Here is a 20,319-nt window from a genome sequence, read left to right as displayed (position 1 = left end):
TTAGCCTTTGTGTGCTCATTCTTACTGCTTTTGTCACTCTAATGGGTAACTTGACGTCAAGTTCTCAAACACAAAAAAGAATATGGGTTTTTATGCTTAAATAGGCTATCAAATAACACAAGGCTCTATAGTTTTCTATTACATTTTTCAGTCTTAGGACAGGCTACATGGAAATGACACTCAAAATCAACAAAGAATCCAGCCAGGTTATGAACCAAATTGAGTGTTCAGGTCATCAATGAGAAATTGACTTGACATGGATAAGTCAATTCATGTTTTCAATAAGATGATAAATACTAAAACGAAGGTAACAATGCCAGGTTTCCGTTTGGCTGTCACACAGGTGAATTTGTCTACAGGTGAATTGCTCAGCACACTGCCAACCTGTGGAATGAATGTCACGATGTAACCTAGACCTCACGTCACCAGGCTTTCCGCATTACCTGTGGAAAGCACGGTTTCTATTTACTGCTCAGTGCTCTGATCCGGTCTAAAGGCCGCCTACTGTATCCGGTAATTTCCAAACACAAATACATAGATGCAACGTTTCCGTATCTGCTCTAGACCTGGACCGGGTCTGCAGTCTACAAAGTGAATTAATCCCCGTCTGTCTCGCATGTAACCTGGTAATCTGGGGGAGTGACCTAAAAACTCAGCAAATGCCTTCACGGTGCAGCTACGTACGACCGATCAGCAGCGTTGCCATGTCGGCGTATTATAAGCGACTTTGGGTTTCTTTTTCTGTAAAGTTGCTTGTAAAAATTGGTAGTTGCAGGTTGCTGTTTTTGGGCTGGTTTCTTATGTACCGGTGTACCAGCTAGCTAGTTGCTTATTTAGGCTTGCTTAAAAAAATAATTATAATTATTATCTAAACCAGTGGTTCTCAAATATTGTCATGAAAATGTTGGGCCAGGGAGCATTTGTGTTGTTAGAATGTTTAAAAAAATATTCCCAATATTCCACATTGTATTGCAAGACTCTTTGAAAATAGCCGATCTACAAGCTCATGCGACGCTTAGTGAGTTGTGAGTTATTTTCATTTTCAATTCAAATAACCGACGCGACGCCTAAAGTGCTCATGTGGCTAGTAGTTGCTTGTTTTCCTAGACCTGGTTGCTTATTTCTTTCACAACACCTGGCAACACTGCCGATCAGCTGTTTCCTCAAGTGCGTTATAGAAAGAGAGGACTTAAACTTTTTCCTCTTTGGAACTTGAAGACACAGTTTCTGTGATTAGAAATAAACACAATCGAAGTAATTGAGTTTTTTCTTTCATTTCTTTTCATCTCCATACCTCTAAGTTAGTAAGTAGGCTAACAAGAAGTCATCATGTCTTTGGCCGACCAAAGCCAACAGTGGTATCCTACGAGCGTCCAGGTAACGGTGCTCCAGGCAAGAGGCCTCAGGACAAAGGGGAAAAATGGCACGAACGACGCCTACGCGATCATGCAGGTGGCCAAGGAGAAGTACTCCACCTCGGTGGCGGAGAAGACCGTGGCCCCGCTGTGGAAGGAGGAGGCCACGTTCGACCTGCCGCTGTCCCACCACGGCAGCACGGAGCGCTGCACGCTGCAGGTCCACATCATGCACCGCGCTTTGGTCGGACCTGACAAGCTGCTAGGACAGGCTGTGATTAACCTGCTGGAGCTCAATGAAGATAAGTCCCGCAACAAGACCGAGTGAGTGTTCATAATCATAAATGACCTGGCAGTAGTAATAAGCAGCGTCTCTTTTCGTGTACGCATGTTGCCTACCTAATTAAAACGTAATACCCCCCCCCCATGGTTACTGAACTTGACACAGACCTGTTCCGAATTCGAATTTCGAACCATTGGTCATGACTCATGTTCTATTATTTCCCCTAGCCTATATGGATTTGGCATTAGTCCAAATTGTCCAACTCCAACGGCAGTAGTAGGCCTATATTAAACTGCGACTCTTTAGTCTTAACCTTTTTAATTTCAAGGACCCCACTTTGATATGCATTAGTCCAGATACGGTTTTTGAGTGGTGCCAGCAGCCATCTCCAACAAGTGACCAAGTGTAGTTGTCCGTATGTATGTATTTATATGTATGAGCAGGGCAACAACAGCTGCAGCTGATTGCAACACAAAGATGCAACCAGTTACACTAATTAAACTACAGCAGTGTTACAGCAGTTTCTAACATTTCAAATGGCCATAACTCGGTGACCTTTACTCTAATCAGCGCAAATACAGTTGCACCGTCTGAATACCAGCGCCCACACATCAAATACAGTGGTACCGTCTGAATACCAGCGCCCAGTGCCCACACATCAAATACAGTAGTACCGTCTGAATAACAGCAGTGCACCCAGCCACCCACACATCAAATGTATTGAATGTTGAATGTTATTTTTGGGAATTTAACATGAATAAATCAACCAACCAGTGTAAAGTGTTTGCAGGCAAGTCCTATCATTATCCATGGCATGGCTGCATGGATTCCATGCAACTGTGAAATTGTTTAGTTTCATGTGAACTGTAAAATCAGGGGGCCCTATTACCTATGTTATACTTTGTCATACGACAGTGTTGCCAGAAAATAGTGAACATAGGTGATCTACAAGCCTGCATGTCGCATTGTGGATTTGCTATTTATACTTTAATTTTTTTACGTTGAAACATTTTGCCCCAAAAAAATTAATTACAGGTTGCAAGTGGTTAACTGCAATGCAGGTGTACCTTCGGGAGACCATTCAGCAACATTATGGAGTAGAACAATGAAATTAATCAGAAAATGTGATTTTGACTCGAGATTTGTTGACACAGTTTTTGCCAAAACTTTCTAGAAGTCAAAACGACTTATTACAGTATGACAGAATCATCTGTGCATGCAAATTACAGACTAGATCTAGCATTCAACCAGAGGCAATTTTACTAAGGTAAAAAGTGATCTTATTACACACCAAGACATTATAATACAGAGTACAGACGTATTTTAGTATTGTTGCCAAATACTGTAGAGGCAAGGCACACTAAGCTGCTTTAGAGTAGGGTACATTATGTCTCTCACTCCATGTGACCATATTTATTCATAAGTAGCACAGCACACTCAACATACAAGCCTGTTTGTAAGAGTAACGATAAGCACAAGCACACTTTTTTATCTTTTTCTTTTCAAAACAACATCATGGTGTGGAATTGTTATGGCTTTATGCTGTAGATTATATAATATGTTGACCATAATGTGCAACCTTAAATGGGTTATTCGAGAGAGATTCCAAAGTAAACTTTATTCTTATTTTCAATAGTTTTTGGTGTGTGTGTTCATGGTGAAAACAGTTTTTGAGTAAATACCAGCAGTGTTTTTCCTTCATCCTTATTGAGCGTGGAAATGCACCTGATTTCTAAGGTTTAAATCTGTCCTTGGCCTCACATTCCTGGTTGTTTATCTGTGAAAAGCAAACAGTGGTCGATATCCCGGGCATGCTCAGTATGTCTGAGCAAGAATTGACCACTGCTGCTCTACCAGCTCTCAGACCGAGTGTTATGTTTCACTGACTAGATAACTCCATCCATGTCACTATTTACTCAGCCACCCACTGTCAAATCCAATACCACTATGTCAAGAACGATCGACCCCAACAAACAGCTACTGCTGACATTACTAGATTAGGACATGAACATGAAAAGTTAAGAGGGGAAAGCAGATAATTTATTAGACTGCATCATTAATAATGAGGCTAAATCTGATGTGGACATTGACATTGAATACCATGGTTGCCAGGGATATTAGCATTTCAAAGCTGCATTGATTGAGAGGTTATAGCGTACAAAGCAAGGTGAAAGGGTTTTATTATAAATATTTAAATAAAAAGTATTAAAAAGAGCTTTTACGTTTTCCGTCCGACAGCGACGAAATGTAATGAGCATTCACGTGCATTCTGCTTGAAGGGGGTTTTCCTCCTCCGCAGGTGCGTAGTAAAAGGACAACTCCTTGTTTGTAGCGGCATATAAGTGTAAAGCATGTTTATAATGAGTTCAGCTTGTGTGCGTCATGTTCATAACATACACATACACAAACACATGCACATAAACCAACAAAGTATAAAATAGAGCATTAATATATGAAAATAAAAAGATGAATTATGGTTATGCAAGGTTTCTGCCCAGAAGCCACGTCATGCTTAGAGTAACACACATACTGTGTGCACAGTGTATGCTCTCCCTGACACTCACACTCAGCTGGGCTTTGTGATAAGAAGGGCTTGTGTCAGGGCATTGTCTTATCAGTCATTCACGCTCCGACCGACAGGAAATATATTTGCTGAAAGGGCAGCAATAAGAATACCAATGGTGCAAAATGTGAGTCATACAGTGTTCCTTCTCTTCCTCCAGTTTCATGAGTGTGTACACATCACCAAACGCACACAGTGTACTCTGCACACACGGGTATAATGCTGTGTTGAGTTCAATGCAATCCTTGTATTGCAGACGCTATTAACTGGAAATGTTCTAATGTAATTCCTACACCATCCAGCTAACGCCTAATGGTTAATTTCACAACTTCCTTTTTTATTGGAACAGAACTTGATTACTTCTCTTTCTCTTTGCCTTTGTTCACCGTTAACATGGTATAATTCTCCTGTAATCTGTTTCCCAACCTCGTTTCTGTGGTTTAGTAAACATTGTTATTTGTGTTGTCGTGCCAGCCTTGCAAAAACACAAATACATTTTTGAAGTCACAGATAGAATTAGCAAATGTATAAATCAAAATGTCCTGTTCCAACTCAGCTTCCCCGATCTGACATTGCAAGCACTCAAATCCTTGCACTCTCAGTCTTGCACAAATTTTGCCATGCATTTTTGTCAAATTTTTGCCATGGACATACAAATGAGCAGACAGTAATGTGAACCAGTAGCACATAAAGAGCTATAGCCTTAAATGACCTGTACAGGTCTGTAACTCTGATAGTGCTCAAATGGAACCAAATGGACCCATTTGTGCACTCAGAGTTATAGGGTCATTGGAAAATGGACTCCTAATGTGACATAGTAAATGTCATACATAATTATACTGAAGAAACCCCGGAGACTGACATTCAGTAATTGGGTGTTATGATCAAAATAAGAACATAATAATGTTATGTAAGAAAAAAAAAAAAAAAAAACATTTGCCACGGACACATTTGTCCATGCACTAGTCAACAGACACATTGATGGACCCTGATTTGGTGCAAAAATGCTTGTTTGTCCATTTAAAACATTGTACACCGAGATTAAGCAGATCCCAGACCAATATAAAGTAGCCAAAAACTATGAGTTAAGTTGGTTTCTGTCTCTGTCTAATTTACCAAGCACCTAGAGAAAATGATATTAATATTAATAACTTTATCATTTATAATATAACTTAACTGATCAATCAATGTCATACAGTCATGGCTACTGCAATAACCAACCAACATTTACTAAGAAATACATGTAATTAGAGTACAAATACATTCCTTAGAAAAAGTCATGTCAGAAATGATTGTATTACTAGTTTTATCTGTGACATTTGATTAAGTTAAATCACTTCTCTGTGATTTAACTTGTGACATCTGCAGGAGTTTTGCAACAAATGTATGTCCGTACTGGGGAGAAGCTGAATTTGTAAATAACCACAGTGTTGAGTGAACTACGCAATGGGATGCCTGCAACTATGTCCAGTTATTTTGCTAATATCATCAGTTGAGTCTGTATTTTGAGAAATTAAACGATTTTAAGAGAGAGGTTAGGCAATAGGTAACAATAGGCAAACAGGAAGAAGAAGTGTCCACGCACACTGACCCAAATGCAAAATACCATCATATTAAATTAATAAATCCGGTTCAAATAGTTATGTAATACCCCCACATTCTTCCATTGAACCAAAGCACAAAGCAGCTCTGTGTGAAAACGGATTGTGGAGAGTCAACTTTTTATATTTCTTTTATGAACAGTAGGCCACTGAGTGCCTAGTTAATATGTTTTGTAAAATTGTTGCATAAGGTTCATGTTGACGTATAAATATAAATATATATATATATTTATATATACATATACATATACATATACATATATGTATATATATATATATATATATATATATATATATATATATATATATAATTTTTTTTTTTTTAAATATATATATATATACCAGACCATTATTGGTTGGGTAGCTTGTCAATCAAAAGCGGGGGCGGGGAATGAATGCTATTGGAACTTGTGTAGCTTGTCAATCAAATCATCCCGCCCCTCCTAGAGCATAACCTACTTTATCGTCAATTTTAAAATAAATTGGACCATAGTTTACCAAAACGCATATCATGATGATTGAAAGGAGACTTTAAACTAGCGACTGGAAGCATATAGTATTTATGACCATTTTTATTAAGGTAAGAAAATCTAGTCTAAAGTTTGTCAAAAACCCATCCGCTTGCGTTAAAATAAATTATTTCTGACACCAGCAGGGGTAAAACAGCGAAACTAAAGGCCATTCATATGAACTGTCTCTTCCGTATTGGCGTCAATGTAAAAATCTCAGGCTGGCCCCTTGCCTGGAACCCTGTTACATAACTATACCTTTCAAGCCGGGAACCCCTTTCGGGGTTCTTGTTGCTATGTACAGTATTTAGCAACATCATTATTTTGTAATTTTTCAATAAATATTAGAAGTTTTTCAGAACACTTAGGTTAGGATTTAGAAGGCGTTTTAGAATCGACCTCAGGTCTGAAGTGTGTGTTGTGTGTGTTGTGTGTGCTCCTTCACATTCATTCTATTATTGTAGCCTTTCAGAATATGTGATGGGTACAAGCATGAGAACACACACACACACACAAAATTCCTTTGTCTAACGCCTGCCTCCTGCCCTTCACTCATTTCCTTCCATAAATCCAGACTTCAGCTGATCTTGTTTGTTCAGCCACATGGCTGATGAGCTGCTGACCTCAGTTTGTGCTTGGATGACAGTTTTTATGCTGACTGTCATTTTGTTTAGTTTTTTTCACTGTTCTTAAGTCATTTCGTTTATTTCTGAAATTTGAAAAAGAGCTGCAAATATCGATTATTTTCTTAGCGATTATTCGATCGACTACGTTTTCGATTAGTCGAACAACCAAGAAGTGCATTTTCATTGATAATTTGTTTAGTTTTTAATATATCAATGAATCCATGTGAAAAACTTTAATTAGTCTGACTCACCACTTAAGCCCTATCCTATACTTCGTTGTACAACAGTGTCGCACAAAAATTGTGAAAACAGCTGATCTTCAAGCTCACAATGCATCGCAGCACGACTCGTTGTGACTTGTAGATTTGCAATTTTTGCTCTACATTTTTATCTGATTTTAAAGCAAATAAGCTAAATTGAAATCTCCCCCCCCCAAATTGATTATTCTTATTAAAAGCAATTAGCGATTATTTCTTATAATTGATTAAATCATTTAGTTCGGTTAACTGTTGCACCGCTAATTTGAAATCCCTTTTCATGTTAAGTTTCATGTTAAGTTGTTGCATGCATAGTAATCCTTAAGGTTTATTGATTTAATTCATAGAGAGTTAACACTCAGGATCTTTTAATGTACCTATGTATACAGTAGTGGTTCCCAAACTGATTACTTTTTAATAACAAATTGGCCAAATTGTCAAATATTATGTAAAAAAGAGGCAAACATTGTGAAAATAGCCGATCTACAAGCTCACAGCACACTGCGAAATGTAATGCTTACAATTCCAAGTGCTTGTCAGAGTGGGGGGTCCCCAGTTCAAATATGATTATTTTGGGGGGTCGTGGCCTGAAAGGTTTGGGAACCCTGCCTTGGTATACAGGAGATACTGATACTTAGATCAGTGGTTCCCAAGCGTTTTAGCTCGAGACCCAAAAGAGACATTTTATGTCTCCCAAACTAGTGAAAATAGCCGATCTACAAGCCTGTAGATCTGCTATTTTCACTACTTCTTCACTGTTTGGGAAACACTGGATTAGATGATGGACATTATCTACTAACATGTTGTTTTTCCTCTTCCTTTGTGGGAACAAAAACAACATAAAGAAAGCAGGCTGTTCATGGATAAAGAACTGAGCCTAATGACTTAAAGGGCTCATATTCCTACTTACTCATGCTGTGAGTTATGACAGACATTGTCTCGGGCTTTAAACCAAAAAACAACAGTATTATTAAAATGATGTCTTTAAAGTTTAAAGGCATCCTATTAATCATATTCTGTTTCATTGCATTGTTACATTTTACAGGCATGTATTGACTCAAAGGAGCCAGCCTTAGATCTGCGAATGTCTAACTTTGGACTAGCCAATCACAGAGAAATCATCCCTCCAGGCAAGTGGTAACCAACCTTTTCAAGCCCATGAGCACTTTTTATTCCAATGTGTAAGCTGAGATCTACCACTACAATAAGTTCCAAAAAAACACCATGTCTAAGGCATCATATTTACTTTTGCAATTTCTGACAGGCTCAATCTATTTGTATATAACTACACAAAGGCTAGTGGTCTGAATACGAATAAACAAAATGGCAACATTTTGGGGGAAAATGTATAAAAATGCCAAAATATTAGGACATATTTTAATAAAGTTGACACTTTTTTGGGTTACTTTTTAAAACAAAATAAAACAGGGGTTTTATAAAAAAAAAAAGGGGTTTTATAAAAAAAAAAAAACTTTAACGTTATGAGCCTGCATGTCGGCCGGCTATTTTCCCCTCACGGTACGTCCGGGTGCGTCTTTTTTAAATGACGGCTCCACTTGGATCTCGGAATCAATGTCACGGGTCTCTCCCGGTTGGGTCTGTCATTTGAAAAACGATCTCGGAATCAATGCGTCTGTCACCTCCTCTCCCAATACACAAACCTGTTTGTGATCTACTGTGAAGGCTTTGACAATCGACATGTAGCTCGTTATCGACCGGTTGGTTACCACTGCTCCAGGCTATGGGACGTAGTCTATGCTCATTGTCCAAAAGAATAACTAGCCAATAGCAGATCAATCATCCCTCCACAATTACACACATCGCCTATAGGTCCAGCCATACTGGGTTTTGGCCCAGTCTTGTTTTAAAAACAGTGTTCCTTGGTGGTCAGTTGGTTGATTGGTTGGTTTGTGTGTTTTGCTTTAACACAGACTTTCCACAAACAGCCATGGCCCTTCTGAGTCATTTTCCGTGGCTTCTCCACCCTTATGACTGCTTAGAGAAAGCTGTTACTTGGTGCTGGTCAGAATTTCCACAAGGGAACTGAATAGAGCATTTTCTCTACTCCAACATACTTTAAATTGAGGTCTTGGATTTTATAAACCCTTCACACCCTTCTTTGGATTAAAGTGGTGTGAACGATAGGGAGATGGAGGCTACAGGGATGTGCTGTTGGTAATAGCTTGCTACTGTATAGCAGTTTGTATACAATAAAAAAACTGACAGTTTGAAACATAAACGTAAAGAAACCAATATAAATACTGTAAGCCTGCGTTTTCAACAGTGGAAATGAAAACCTAGTACTTGGGTGGAGCAAAACACAGTAAGGTCCAATTATTTTGTAGCGTGGAGCAAAACACAGTAAGGTCCAATTATTTTGTAGCTGAAAGTATAGTGTACAACTATAGACAAAATTGAAACAAACTGCTCCTGCAGATTGTATTCCTTTTGGAATCATTCAGTAGCCTTTGTTTAAAGAATGAAAATTGTACACCTGTGTTGGCATGTTGCAGGGAACGCACATTATTCTAACACACTGGTTCTCAATGTGGGGTCCTGGGGACCCCCAGGGATCTTTGAGAGGGTCCCAGGGGGTCCCCAGCTAAATGGTTGGTAGTTCAGAACCAAATGGACCATTACGGGTCTGTAACTCCAACAGTATACAAATGTAAATTAAAATATTTTAAAATCACTTTTCTAACATGTCGTTCTATAGATGGTGTAAGCTGCTGAACAAGGCTGGCAAGTCTGACAAAGACAGAGGAGAGGTGCTTCTGGACATCCAGTTCACGAGGAACAACATGACAGCCAGCATGTTTGACCTTTCTGGCATGGACAAACCCAGATCCCGGCTAGGCAAATTGAAGGACAAGGTCCGCGGCAAAAAGAAGGACCAGCTTTCAGAGACTGCGTCTGCCATTGTGCCGTCGTCCTTCAGCCAGGTTCTGACGGACAGCGAAGAGGAGGGAGCGCGGGACGGAGAAGGTGAGGGTGGCGCAGACAACAAAGAGAAGAAAAAGAAACACAAGCTGAAATCATTGTTTTCTCCCAAGTCCAACCTGCAGAGGAACGCGTCGCAGTCTATGTCTGTCCTCGGCCCGCTGCCTGAGAGGAGCTCTTCTCTGAGCGGCAGCCGTTCCTCTGGTTTGAACATCGATTCTTCAGAAGGTCAGACAAACACTAACAGTATTACAGCAGTTGTTAAACCAAATTCAGTTTTCTGACTCGTAACGCAGTTCTTTATTGAAAAAGAAACATTTACTGTTGTTTAACCCATTAAGACCTGAAGTGTCACATTTTGATTTGAGCTAAAAAGCATTATTTTACACTTTGGCTATTCAAAAATAGCAGATATACAAGCTCATAGCGCGGCACCGAGTGCCGCGCTATGAGCTTGTAGATCTGCTATTTTTTTTTAATCGTGAAAATGTGTGAAAATCTTTTAATATATATTATTTTAAAGCGAACATTTTTAACTCAAATCTTTGCTTCTGGGGGTCCCTGGAACAAAATATTTTGAGATGGGGGTCGGCGGCCAAATATATATCATTTTGGGGGTCCTTGACATGAAAAAGTTTGAGAACCACTGATATAGAAACAAACGTTTTTCAGAAAACTGTTAGGATTTAGAAGACATTAGTAAGAATCGGCCTCAGGTCTTAATGGGTTAAACACTTAAATCCTATACACTTTGTTGTATGATAAATGGCGAAATAGCCCATTTACAAACTTACAACAATGCGATTGTAAAGCGGGTTGAGCTTGTAGATGGACTGTTTTCGCTGTAATAATGACATGCCCAAAATAGGGACGCCAGGTTGAAAGTGGTTAATTTAATAGTTTTCCCCTTTCCATTTAGGTAAAAAGAAGTTCAAGTTTATGACACATAAGCGCTCGGGCAGCTCGGACAGCAAAACGTCCCAAGGCTCCCTGTCACTTTTGGGCCGCGCAAAACAGGGCTCGGAGCAGCCGAGCAACCTGTGCATCAATGGCAGCCATGTTTACAACGAGGAGCGCCAGCCACGGCGCTCACGCGGAGGCTCAAACTTCAGCCTGGCCAGCTCCGGCCTCGGCTCCATGGAGGACCTTCACAGGGCAGAGAGCTCCAACACCTCCGTCGCCTCCGCCGATTCATTTAGGGCTCTGAAGCAACAGTCGCCCTGGGCAGAGGAGGAGGACGGCAGCAGGGCTGTGCATGAGGAAGAGCAGATTGAGGAGGAGCAGGTGGCTAATTCAGGCATGGAGGTAGAAGAAGAGGAGAAGAGAATTAGCCAGATTGAGGAGAAGGATACAATTCAGGAACAGTGGGAGGAAGGAAGGTTGGGGGAAGAACGCGTTGAAGAAGAAAAGAGGAGGATTGAAGAGGAAGAGGGGCGAGAGAGACTTAGAATGGAGGAAGAGAGGAGAGTCAGACAAGAGAAGAGGGTTAGGGAGGAAGAGGAGGAAAGAGAGAGAATAGCAGAAGAAAGGAGGAGGATTGAGGAAGAAGAGACAATTAGGATGGAAGAAGAGAGGAAACAGAGAGAAGAAGAAGAGAAGAGGGTTAGGGAGGAAGAGGAGGAAAGAGAGAGAATAGCAGAAGAAAGGAGAAGGATTGAGGAAGAGGAGACAATTAGAATGGAAGAAGAGAGGAAACGGAGAGAAGAAGAAGAGAAGAGGGTTAGGGAGGAAGAGGAGGAAAGAGAGAGAATAACAGAAGAAAGGAGAAAGATTGAGGAAGAGGAGATAATTAGGATGGAAGAAGAGAGGAAACGGAGAGAAGAAGAAGAGAAGAGGGTTAGGGAGGAAGAGGAGGAAACGGAGAGAATAGCTGAAGAAAGGAGGAGGATTGAGGGAGAAGAGACAATTAGAATGGCAGAGCTGGAAAGACTTAGGATTGAGGAAGAGAGGAAAAGGAGAGAAGAAGAAGAAGAAAATAGTGTTAGGGAGGAAAGAGAGAGAGTAGCGGAAGAAAGGAACAGGATTGAGGAAGAAGAGACAATTAGAAAGGCAGAGCTGGAAAGAGTTAGGATGGAGGAAGAGAGAAAACGGAGAGAAGAACAGGAGAGACTTTGGAAGGAAGAGGAGGAAAGAGAGAGATTAGCAGAGGAAAGGAGGACACAGGAAGAACAGGAAATGAGAATGGTTGAGGAGGAGAGGAGAAGGACAATAGAAGAAGATAGGCTGATGAAGGAAGAAGAGGAACGGGGGAGATTAGCAGAGGAAAATCGGAGACTCGAAGAACAAGAAAGGAGGAAGGTTGAGGAAGAGGAGGAAATTAGAAGGGAGGAAGAGAGGGCTAAGGTAGAGAGGAAACAGAAAGAAGAAAAAGAGGAGAGTGTTAGGAAGGAGAAAGAAGACATTGAGAGAATATCAGAGGAAAAGCGGGCAGTGGAAAAAGAAATGAGGAGTGAGGAGGAAGTGAGATTTAGAAAGCAAGAACAGGAAAGTATTGGAATGGAGGAAGAGAGAGCTGAGGAAGAGAGGAAACAGAGGAAACAGAGAGAAGATGAAGAAGAAGAAGAAGAGGAGAGATTTAGGAAGGAAGAGGTGGAAATAGAGAGAGAAGCGGAGGAAGACAGGAGACAGGAAGGAAGGTTAAGAAAAGAGGAAGAGCTACAAATTAGGAGAGAAGAGGAAGAAAGAGCAGACAGAATGGGGATGGAAGGAGAAGAAAAGAAGAATTATGCAGAGGAGGATGGAGTGACAAAGAAAGAAGAATGTAGATTCAGGATAGGGGAATCGGAAAGGGAGATTATTCAAGAAGTGAAGAAAGTAAAGGAAGAGGAAAGAGAGAGGGAGGAGGATACGATTAGAAGAGAAATGGAAATGAAAGCCTTGGACGAGGAGGCATGCCTGATGCAGGAGAACAGGTTGAAAAGAGAGGAAGAAGAAGGCAGGATGCTAACAGAGGAGAAAGAAAGGCTTGGGGACATAAGTGGAGAGGTATTGGCTAAAAATGAAGAGGAAAGTCAATGGTTTGAAGGTGAAAGCAGTGGGGAGAATCTAATGCTAGAATGTCAAGAGGCAAGGGGATTGAGAGAAGATCAAAGTAGAAATGACCAAATGGACAGAAAGGAGAGAGGAGAGAAAGGTAGAATAAGGATAACAGATGAACTTCATTTAGGTCAAAATGTTGAAGTGGCTGTAGAGAGTAATGCTCCTTCTGCAGACCTTGCCTCCACTGACCCCTTTGATGACCTCTCCTCAAGTAATCCCTTTGAAGAGATGTCTGCCGAGCCCCACAGCAAGACAGCGAAAGTATACGCTGTTAAGCCAAGGTTAGTCCACTCTATGTACCTGCATGGTCATGATTCTATCCAATCATCCGTACTCACAGTTATACCTACTGCCCCATCCTCTTTCATTCTCATCTAATGCTTAAAATCAGATGCCACTTTCATCCTACCCCTGTGTAACATTTAATAACATTTATATATAACTACACTAGGGGTGTTGTTAAACATCCGTGGCCACGGTTCATCCACAAATTTAACTGGAAATTAGCGTAGCAGTGGGTTATCTCGCACCCTATTTACCAGGTAAAGGATATACTTTATTTGTGACAACGTTTCGATCCTTGCAGGATCTTTATCAGGTCAATCTTTGACCAGATGAAGATCCTGCAATAATCGAAACGTTGTCGCAAAAAAAGGAAGAACAGGCCTAGCACCCACCGTCGATGTGCATGTAAATAGGTATGCTTTATCCTGATTATACAACAGAGAACGTCAATGCATTCCAGTGGGGAGTTTCACTGTGTTATAAATGCTAATATTCACACCAATAAGTATGACGTTAGAATTCTGTTTAATAAGCAGAAGCTTGATTTATGGATCTGTCATATTGTGGAAAGCATTCCACTTGACTCACTTTAATTACATTGAGTTAATGCCAACACACTTGCAGAAGTTAAAATTCAACGTAAAAGGAGGCAGTTGAACAAAATGTGCAGCTGTGTGTTAATGGCATGAAGTCAAGGTCACGTGAGTTGTGTGCTGTGAGCTGAATGTAGGACTGTCACGGTATCTGCTTGCAGCCAATGACTCCACGTCATGAGGCACTTCTCATTAAAACATAATCCTCTAAATCTATCCGACACCATCATGAAAATTGCATAGCACTTCGTTTGTGTACGCGTGTGTATGCAAATGTCTCACGCCAGCCTTTACTCAGCTGAGATTGGTCGGACCAAAGTCTTACTTCATTATCTTAGGGGTCATATTAAAACTGAGTTAGGATGACCAAAGACAGGTGATTACTCACATACAACTGTATGCCAATTCCGGTTGCTGGAGTAGACACAAATAGAGTTGGTTTCATCATTTGTATTTCTGCATTGTTGCTCATATGTCATGTTGAGAATCCTATTGCATTTTTCTTTTAGTTTTTCTAACCAAACATTATTGTCATATATCATCATGACTATGCTTTGTTCAGTTCATCATTATACATTTTTATATTAAAGTTTTATGTTGGCTAATATACAAAATTCCATTTCACTGCTTTCTAATAAATCCTGTTTGTGAATTCTATTCATACATAACACCACTTCAACATCTCTTATCACTGCACTGTCTGGATTTAGTTGAAGCTCTGTGTGTGTGTGTGTGTGTGTGTGTGTGTGTGTGTGTGTGTGTGTGTGTGTGTGTGTGTGTGTGTGTGTGTGTGTGTGTGTGTGTGTGTGTGTGTGTGTGTGTGTGTGTGTGTGTGTGTGTGTGTGTGTGTGTGTGTGTGTGTGTGTGTGTGTGTTTTTGTATTTGCCACTTTTCATTGTCCCTGTATTAGCCTTGTTTTTACATTAATGTACCTGAATCTTTAGAAATGATTAATACTATTATCTCACTCTATCAAAACACCTCTTTCCAGTTCCTCATGCCTCCACCCACCCCAGCATTTTGTGCCATCCAACGCATTCTTACAGCCCTTTGAGTCAGAGACTGAACCCTCACAGCAGATGGCCACATATGTGTTGGAGAAGAAACGTCGTGCTCCTTTGCCTCCCAACAAGCAGCAGTTCCCTCTGGAGCCTGCTGTTAGTTCCACGTTAAACCTTGCTGAAACCAAACCATCTGGTCTGCGCCTTACATCTAGAGCTTACTCTGCTACGCCGTTGGTGGGAAACAACATAAAGGAGAGCATCAGTGAAGATGGGAAGGACTTTGTTAGAGACAAAGCTCCACAACCGCCAGGAAAGAATGATGCTCAGAAACCACTTCAGAGAGAGCAGGATGCATCTACAGTGTGTCAAATGGATGCACAGAGAACAAACAAGATCAAAACCTCCAGTATTTTCCCTCAGCGTTTGGTGCAAATGATTGCTCCTTTGATTAGGCCTACCTCCGCAACAATGGATGTCCCGGAAGGGACAAGCCAGAACTCAATTCACAACTTTAAGCAGCCTGTAGATATTGCATCTATCACTGGAGGGTCAACAGTAGCCACACATAATAAAGGTCCTGCACCATGTCGACCCCAATCTTCTTCTGAGGCGTTTGCTAAACCCAAAAGAGCCCTGTCCAGCGCTGATGCTAATCCAAAAGCCACCAGTAAATCATATGAGCACAACCCAGTGACAGGTCAGGTACCTGTTGTAATTGGATCGAATCCATTCGAGGAAGACAAGACTGAAATTCCACTCACAAGACCAGATGAAATCACAGCCTCTTCGAATCTGGAGAACCTAGATTCTTACAGTCATCAGAACAGTCCCTCCATTGATCAAGACATGATATGTAACACCAAAAAGAAGTCTTCAAAGACAGAGCATGCCCCTCTTCCTCCTGCCAAGAAAATGCCTATTTTAAGCAACCAACTTGTGATGAACCATGGCACAGAAAGTGTTTCGAACGGACATGATAGTGTTCCAGGGGTGGTTGTACCTGATAACACAGTCATTCTTCCACGTGCTGCCCTCTCCTCGTCATCCCACCCAAAGCCCCTGGAGATATCAGACACCAGAGGAGATGGCCGTTCTCATATAGTGGCCATGAGCGCTACCTCTGATCAGATAACTCTGCTGTCAGTCAATTCGTTGCCCTCACAGGTGCAGGTGGTTGTTACAAAGGGCATTGGGGAGCAGGCAGGTGGGAAGTGGGATGTGCCTGCCTCAGCCTCACGCAGGTGAGAGAGACGTCTCAAGTAGAGCAGAATCTGTAGTTTATTTTACCTGTAACCTTTAGATGTCTCATACACCACTAACTCCCAGTAATTAGACTTGATTGTGTTGTATAATAGATATGTACGTCTGTATGTGTGCTGCTGACCTTTAGCATGTTAGTTTAGAAGTGTGTGTGTAATTAATGTCAATAATGTGTTTAATGTTTAATGAAATGTGTGTTGAAAATGTGTACGGCATGGCTCAGTAGGATGTCTGCAAATGGGTCTGTCCGTCTGTCTGTCCGGGGTTAATCTAGCAAACCGCTGCTGAGCTCAGCAGCGCCAATTAATTTTATTTGCCGCTTATTATATATATACACACACACACACACACACACACACACACACACACACACACACACACACACACACACACACACACACACTTACTTACGTATACATAGTGAGAGATCCAACATAACATACAGTATATAAATATATATGTTGGCTCTATGCTATGGATTTATCGTTAGCAATCCCCCTCCCTCTCCAACATAATGAAAATTACATTTCAGCTTCATGGATAAAAATGTTATTGGAAGGGAGAGAGCCTTGCTTTGAATAGTCAGCCTGTTGAAGCTGATAAGATTCCCATGTCTGAATTGAACCACCTTGCTCTTACCTACTTTATCTGTATCACACCAGCACTCCTGTATCTATAGCTCCAAGCTATCATGTTCGCTCTCAAACTTTTCCTCTTGTCATTGCAGGCCCCATCCTGTGAAACCTATGAGTCTGCAGGAACCCCAGCCTGCCTCTGTGAGACAAAGGACAAAAGATAAGAAGTCCACAGCTATCCCCTGTGATGTGGAAGAAAGGATAAAGGTAGATTTCTTCCCCTTTTTATTTTCCACTGTTATCATTGTAGGCACACATGCCAGTTTTAAGACTGCCCTTTCTAACTTGTCAGAAGTTTGGTTTGAACGGATGTTTTTTAATGTTCATGTTTAAATGTATACCTGTGTAAACTACTGTATACCCATATAAACAACATACCGTCCGTCATTGTTAACACATTTTGGTTTGTAATAAGTGCCCTACTGTAGCTGTACCAGTGAGTTATTGTGTTGTGCTAACCTGCTCCAGTAAATTGGCTAGGTTTTTTCTCTTCGTAAAGAGTCTTGTTTGTTTCAAATAAAAGTTTACATTGTGATGCGTTGTAATCTGCTATTTTCACTTTTTTTTTTTATTGTTTGGAAGTGGTAAAGTCTGTCTGTGGGAAAAGTATTAACAACTTGAGCTTGTGACAAAATAACTATTTTGGATCCATTGGAACACAGGTTCTGTTTTTCCCTCCATTTTCTGAAAATGTCCGATTTTGGACATCCAAGGTCCACCCGGCATTGACGATATGTTCTGTGCTTGATTCCTTGCCCACAGATGAAGGAGGAGCCGAGGCTCACAGGGCCATACTCCCAACTGACCCAGGAGGAGCTCATCTCTCTGGTGGTGAAACAGCAGAGCCAACTCTCTGAGAGAGACAACAAGATTGGCCAGTTGGAGAAGTACATTGACGCTCTGCTTGTACGCGTCATGGAAGAGCAACCAAGTATTCTTATGTCCATGTCCAGTTCAGCGTAGAACACCTGTTCTCAACGTGGAGTCCAGGGATGCCCCAGGTATCTTTGAGGATGTTCCAGGGGGTCCCCAGCTAAATTATTTATATCTGGCAATCAAATGGACCCTCGTGGGTCCATTTGGTTCCATTTGTACACCCTCAGAGTGACGTTAACACTGGGGGTCCGTGGTTTAATGCATATCAAACTGGTTTGAATTAAAAACGGTTGAGAATCAGTGTTCTAGGATACCTGTCATGTTTGTTCTCCTGGGCAGCTCTCAGAAGACGCTGAAAAGTTGAGAATCAATGCTTTAGAAGGAGTAAGGGTAACTACTGCTGCACCACCACCTTATTCTTACGGTAACCTTTCAGAGCAGACCTTGAACTTAGTCGATGGCAGACTCAAACTGATTTGGAAAGACACTTGAAAATAAAGATATTTGGTAAATTACTTAATTTTGACACATTAAGCATTTTAAAATAATAACTGTTGTAGTTTATTGTTCATTGTCAGCAAATTGTCAGATGAGGAACAGTATAAAGGGGAAATGGTGGATGCACACATCTATTGGTAGTTGAACTATGAGCTGCCCAGTAGACAAATCCTTTCAACTTGCTATCAGCACATGACTTGACATGTACTTATTATAGTGTATTTTTCTAAATATTATGACTGTTTTCTTTCATAATATACACTGAAAGTGCTTTTTTCTGTTATGCATTCACAATGACAATACTTTCCCTGTTCAACATTATATTAGATGTGAGAATTTGTTTGGAACATGCATTGACTGTGTCCAATTTCTCATGTGCACTTGACTTAATCAGGTCTAAGACATGTATTATATATGATCTGTTTTTGAATTGTATTTTTGTCTATACTGATGATACTGATCAGCACCATACACTTGCTGTACCAATTTTGTACATAACCATATTTTCTTAATGCCAAATGTATTCACGTTTTTGCTCAATTATCCAAATTGGCACTTTACTCAACTCATAATTATGTTTAGTATTTTATGTTATACACAGACTTCCAGAGTGTACATTAGCATTTAATACTGAGATTACTGTAATTATATTATTTCTTTATGATTATGGAAAAATAAATACAATGAATTATTTCAATGATCCAAATGTACACCTTACTCTTTTGCAATTTGTATTTGCGTATTATTATTACACTCATTGTGTAATGTAATGAATCAGATGCAGACACCTCACTCACCATCTATCTTTCAAGCTAGCTCAATATCTGTATGTGTATTGGGAAGAAAGGAAAATAGGCTAATGAATGTGCTTTTATGAAGAGCACAAACATGGAGGCCACTACTGGTCTATTAGGAACATTTGACGGACTAAACAAAACGGAACTACTGTATAGTGTGAGAACTATGTGTACATGAATGCACTCTTGTTCCTAACCTTGCTGTACTATATGCTTGACGGCCTGCATTGCATTATGCTCAGGCTCAGCCAGGACACAGGGGATCTTGTACAGATGTATCACGAGCAAGCCTACAAACATCCCAATTTCACCTAAAGTCAGCTTTTGTTGGCTGGTGTGTGCAAGTACAAGCTGCAGGCTGTACAGTTGGCCCATTAGCCATGGGAAGTTCCATAGCCTGCTGGAGGCTGACCCCATGCTGACGGCACAGTTGTATCAGGAAATGATAATTAAAAAAAACACTGCTCCATCGGCTGGTCTCAGTTTTCTTTTTTTTTATTTGAATCATTAAAACAATCATTCAATAGAAAAGAATACAGCAATACTACGCAGTTGTCATTCATGTTTTGTGTTTAGTTTAATGTATGTGAACAAGAATATGCAGTTGTGGTGTACTTGTATATCTGTCCAATGCATACGATAGAGCTAGGGTGGGGTATAGCACATTATTTTGTGTCCTGATTAAGAATAATTGGGTGCAAAAAGAATGGAGTCATGTCGATGAGTCACACATTTTTACACACTAATTGTAAGAAAGGGGAATGTGTGTCTTTTTGCTTTGAAATCTATGTTTTGCCCAGTATGAAACATGGAAGCAAATATGCTCACGCCAGTAGGTAACAGACTCAAAACTTAACTGTATTCATTCTTTATGCAGAAATCAAATGTAATTGATGTGCATAAGAACACAATTTGTTCTGATGCATAACAATAAAATTTGACTTTGAATTAAAATGTTTATTTTACACAATATACTAATGCACACCATTAAGTGCCTTACTGTGGGAGCTAAATTGGATGTCTTTCTAAAAGTATATCAAATAAACGTCTCCATAAATGTTTCCACATTAAAGCATTATTGACATTGTTACAGCACATTGATGGCAACAATACTAGAGTAATGGATTCCATTAAGAGTGTGTGGGTGTAGAGGTGGTAGAGGATGCAACAGCTAAATACCTCTGCATTATATTTTGAT

At 40.4% G+C, this 20,319-nt stretch overlaps 1 protein-coding gene across 2 annotated transcripts; it reads left to right on the top strand.

Annotated features, from left to right (window-relative positions):
* The first annotated feature begins 1,173 nt into the window (after nt 1–1,173).
* Nucleotides 1,174–19,580, top strand: LOC308078706 (uncharacterized protein). Of its 2 annotated transcripts, XM_080420000.1 has the most exons (6): nt 1,174–1,679; nt 9,911–10,362; nt 11,054–13,454; nt 15,043–16,296; nt 17,043–17,157; nt 17,713–19,580. In XM_080420000.1, exons 1-6 carry the CDS (start codon nt 1,330–1,332, stop codon nt 17,911–17,913), a joined length of 4,773 nt encoding a protein of 1,590 aa, XP_080276126.1. In that variant the 5' UTR covers nt 1,174–1,329; the 3' UTR covers nt 17,914–19,580. The 2 variants fall into 2 exon arrangements, with proteins under 2 accessions (XP_080276126.1, XP_080276127.1); XM_080420001.1 differs by lacking the exon at nt 15,043–16,296.
* Nucleotides 19,581–20,319: the final 739 nt, after the last annotated feature.

This window comes from Gymnoscopelus braueri (genome assembly GCF_963280865.1).
Source record: "Gymnoscopelus braueri genome assembly, chromosome: 22".
NCBI lineage: Eukaryota > Metazoa > Chordata > Actinopteri > Myctophiformes > Myctophidae > Gymnoscopelus > Gymnoscopelus braueri.
The sequence above is the reverse complement of the archived record's forward strand: the minus strand, read 5'-3'. Positions and strand labels throughout refer to the sequence as shown.

What these genes read in the sequence shown, in the direction of transcription:
- LOC308078706 (XM_080420000.1), top strand. Translation starts at nt 1,330, where the DNA reads ATGTCTTTGGCCGACCAAAGCCAACAGTGGTATCCTACGAGCGTCCAG. An exon ending in AAGTCCCGCAACAAGACCGA is followed by an intron (nt 1,680 to 9,910) that starts GTGAGTGTTCAT and finishes GTCGTTCTATAG; the next exon opens with ATGGTGTAAGCTGCTGAACA. An exon ending in GAACATCGATTCTTCAGAAG is followed by an intron (nt 10,363 to 11,053) that starts GTCAGACAAACA and finishes CTTTCCATTTAG; the next exon opens with GTAAAAAGAAGTTCAAGTTT.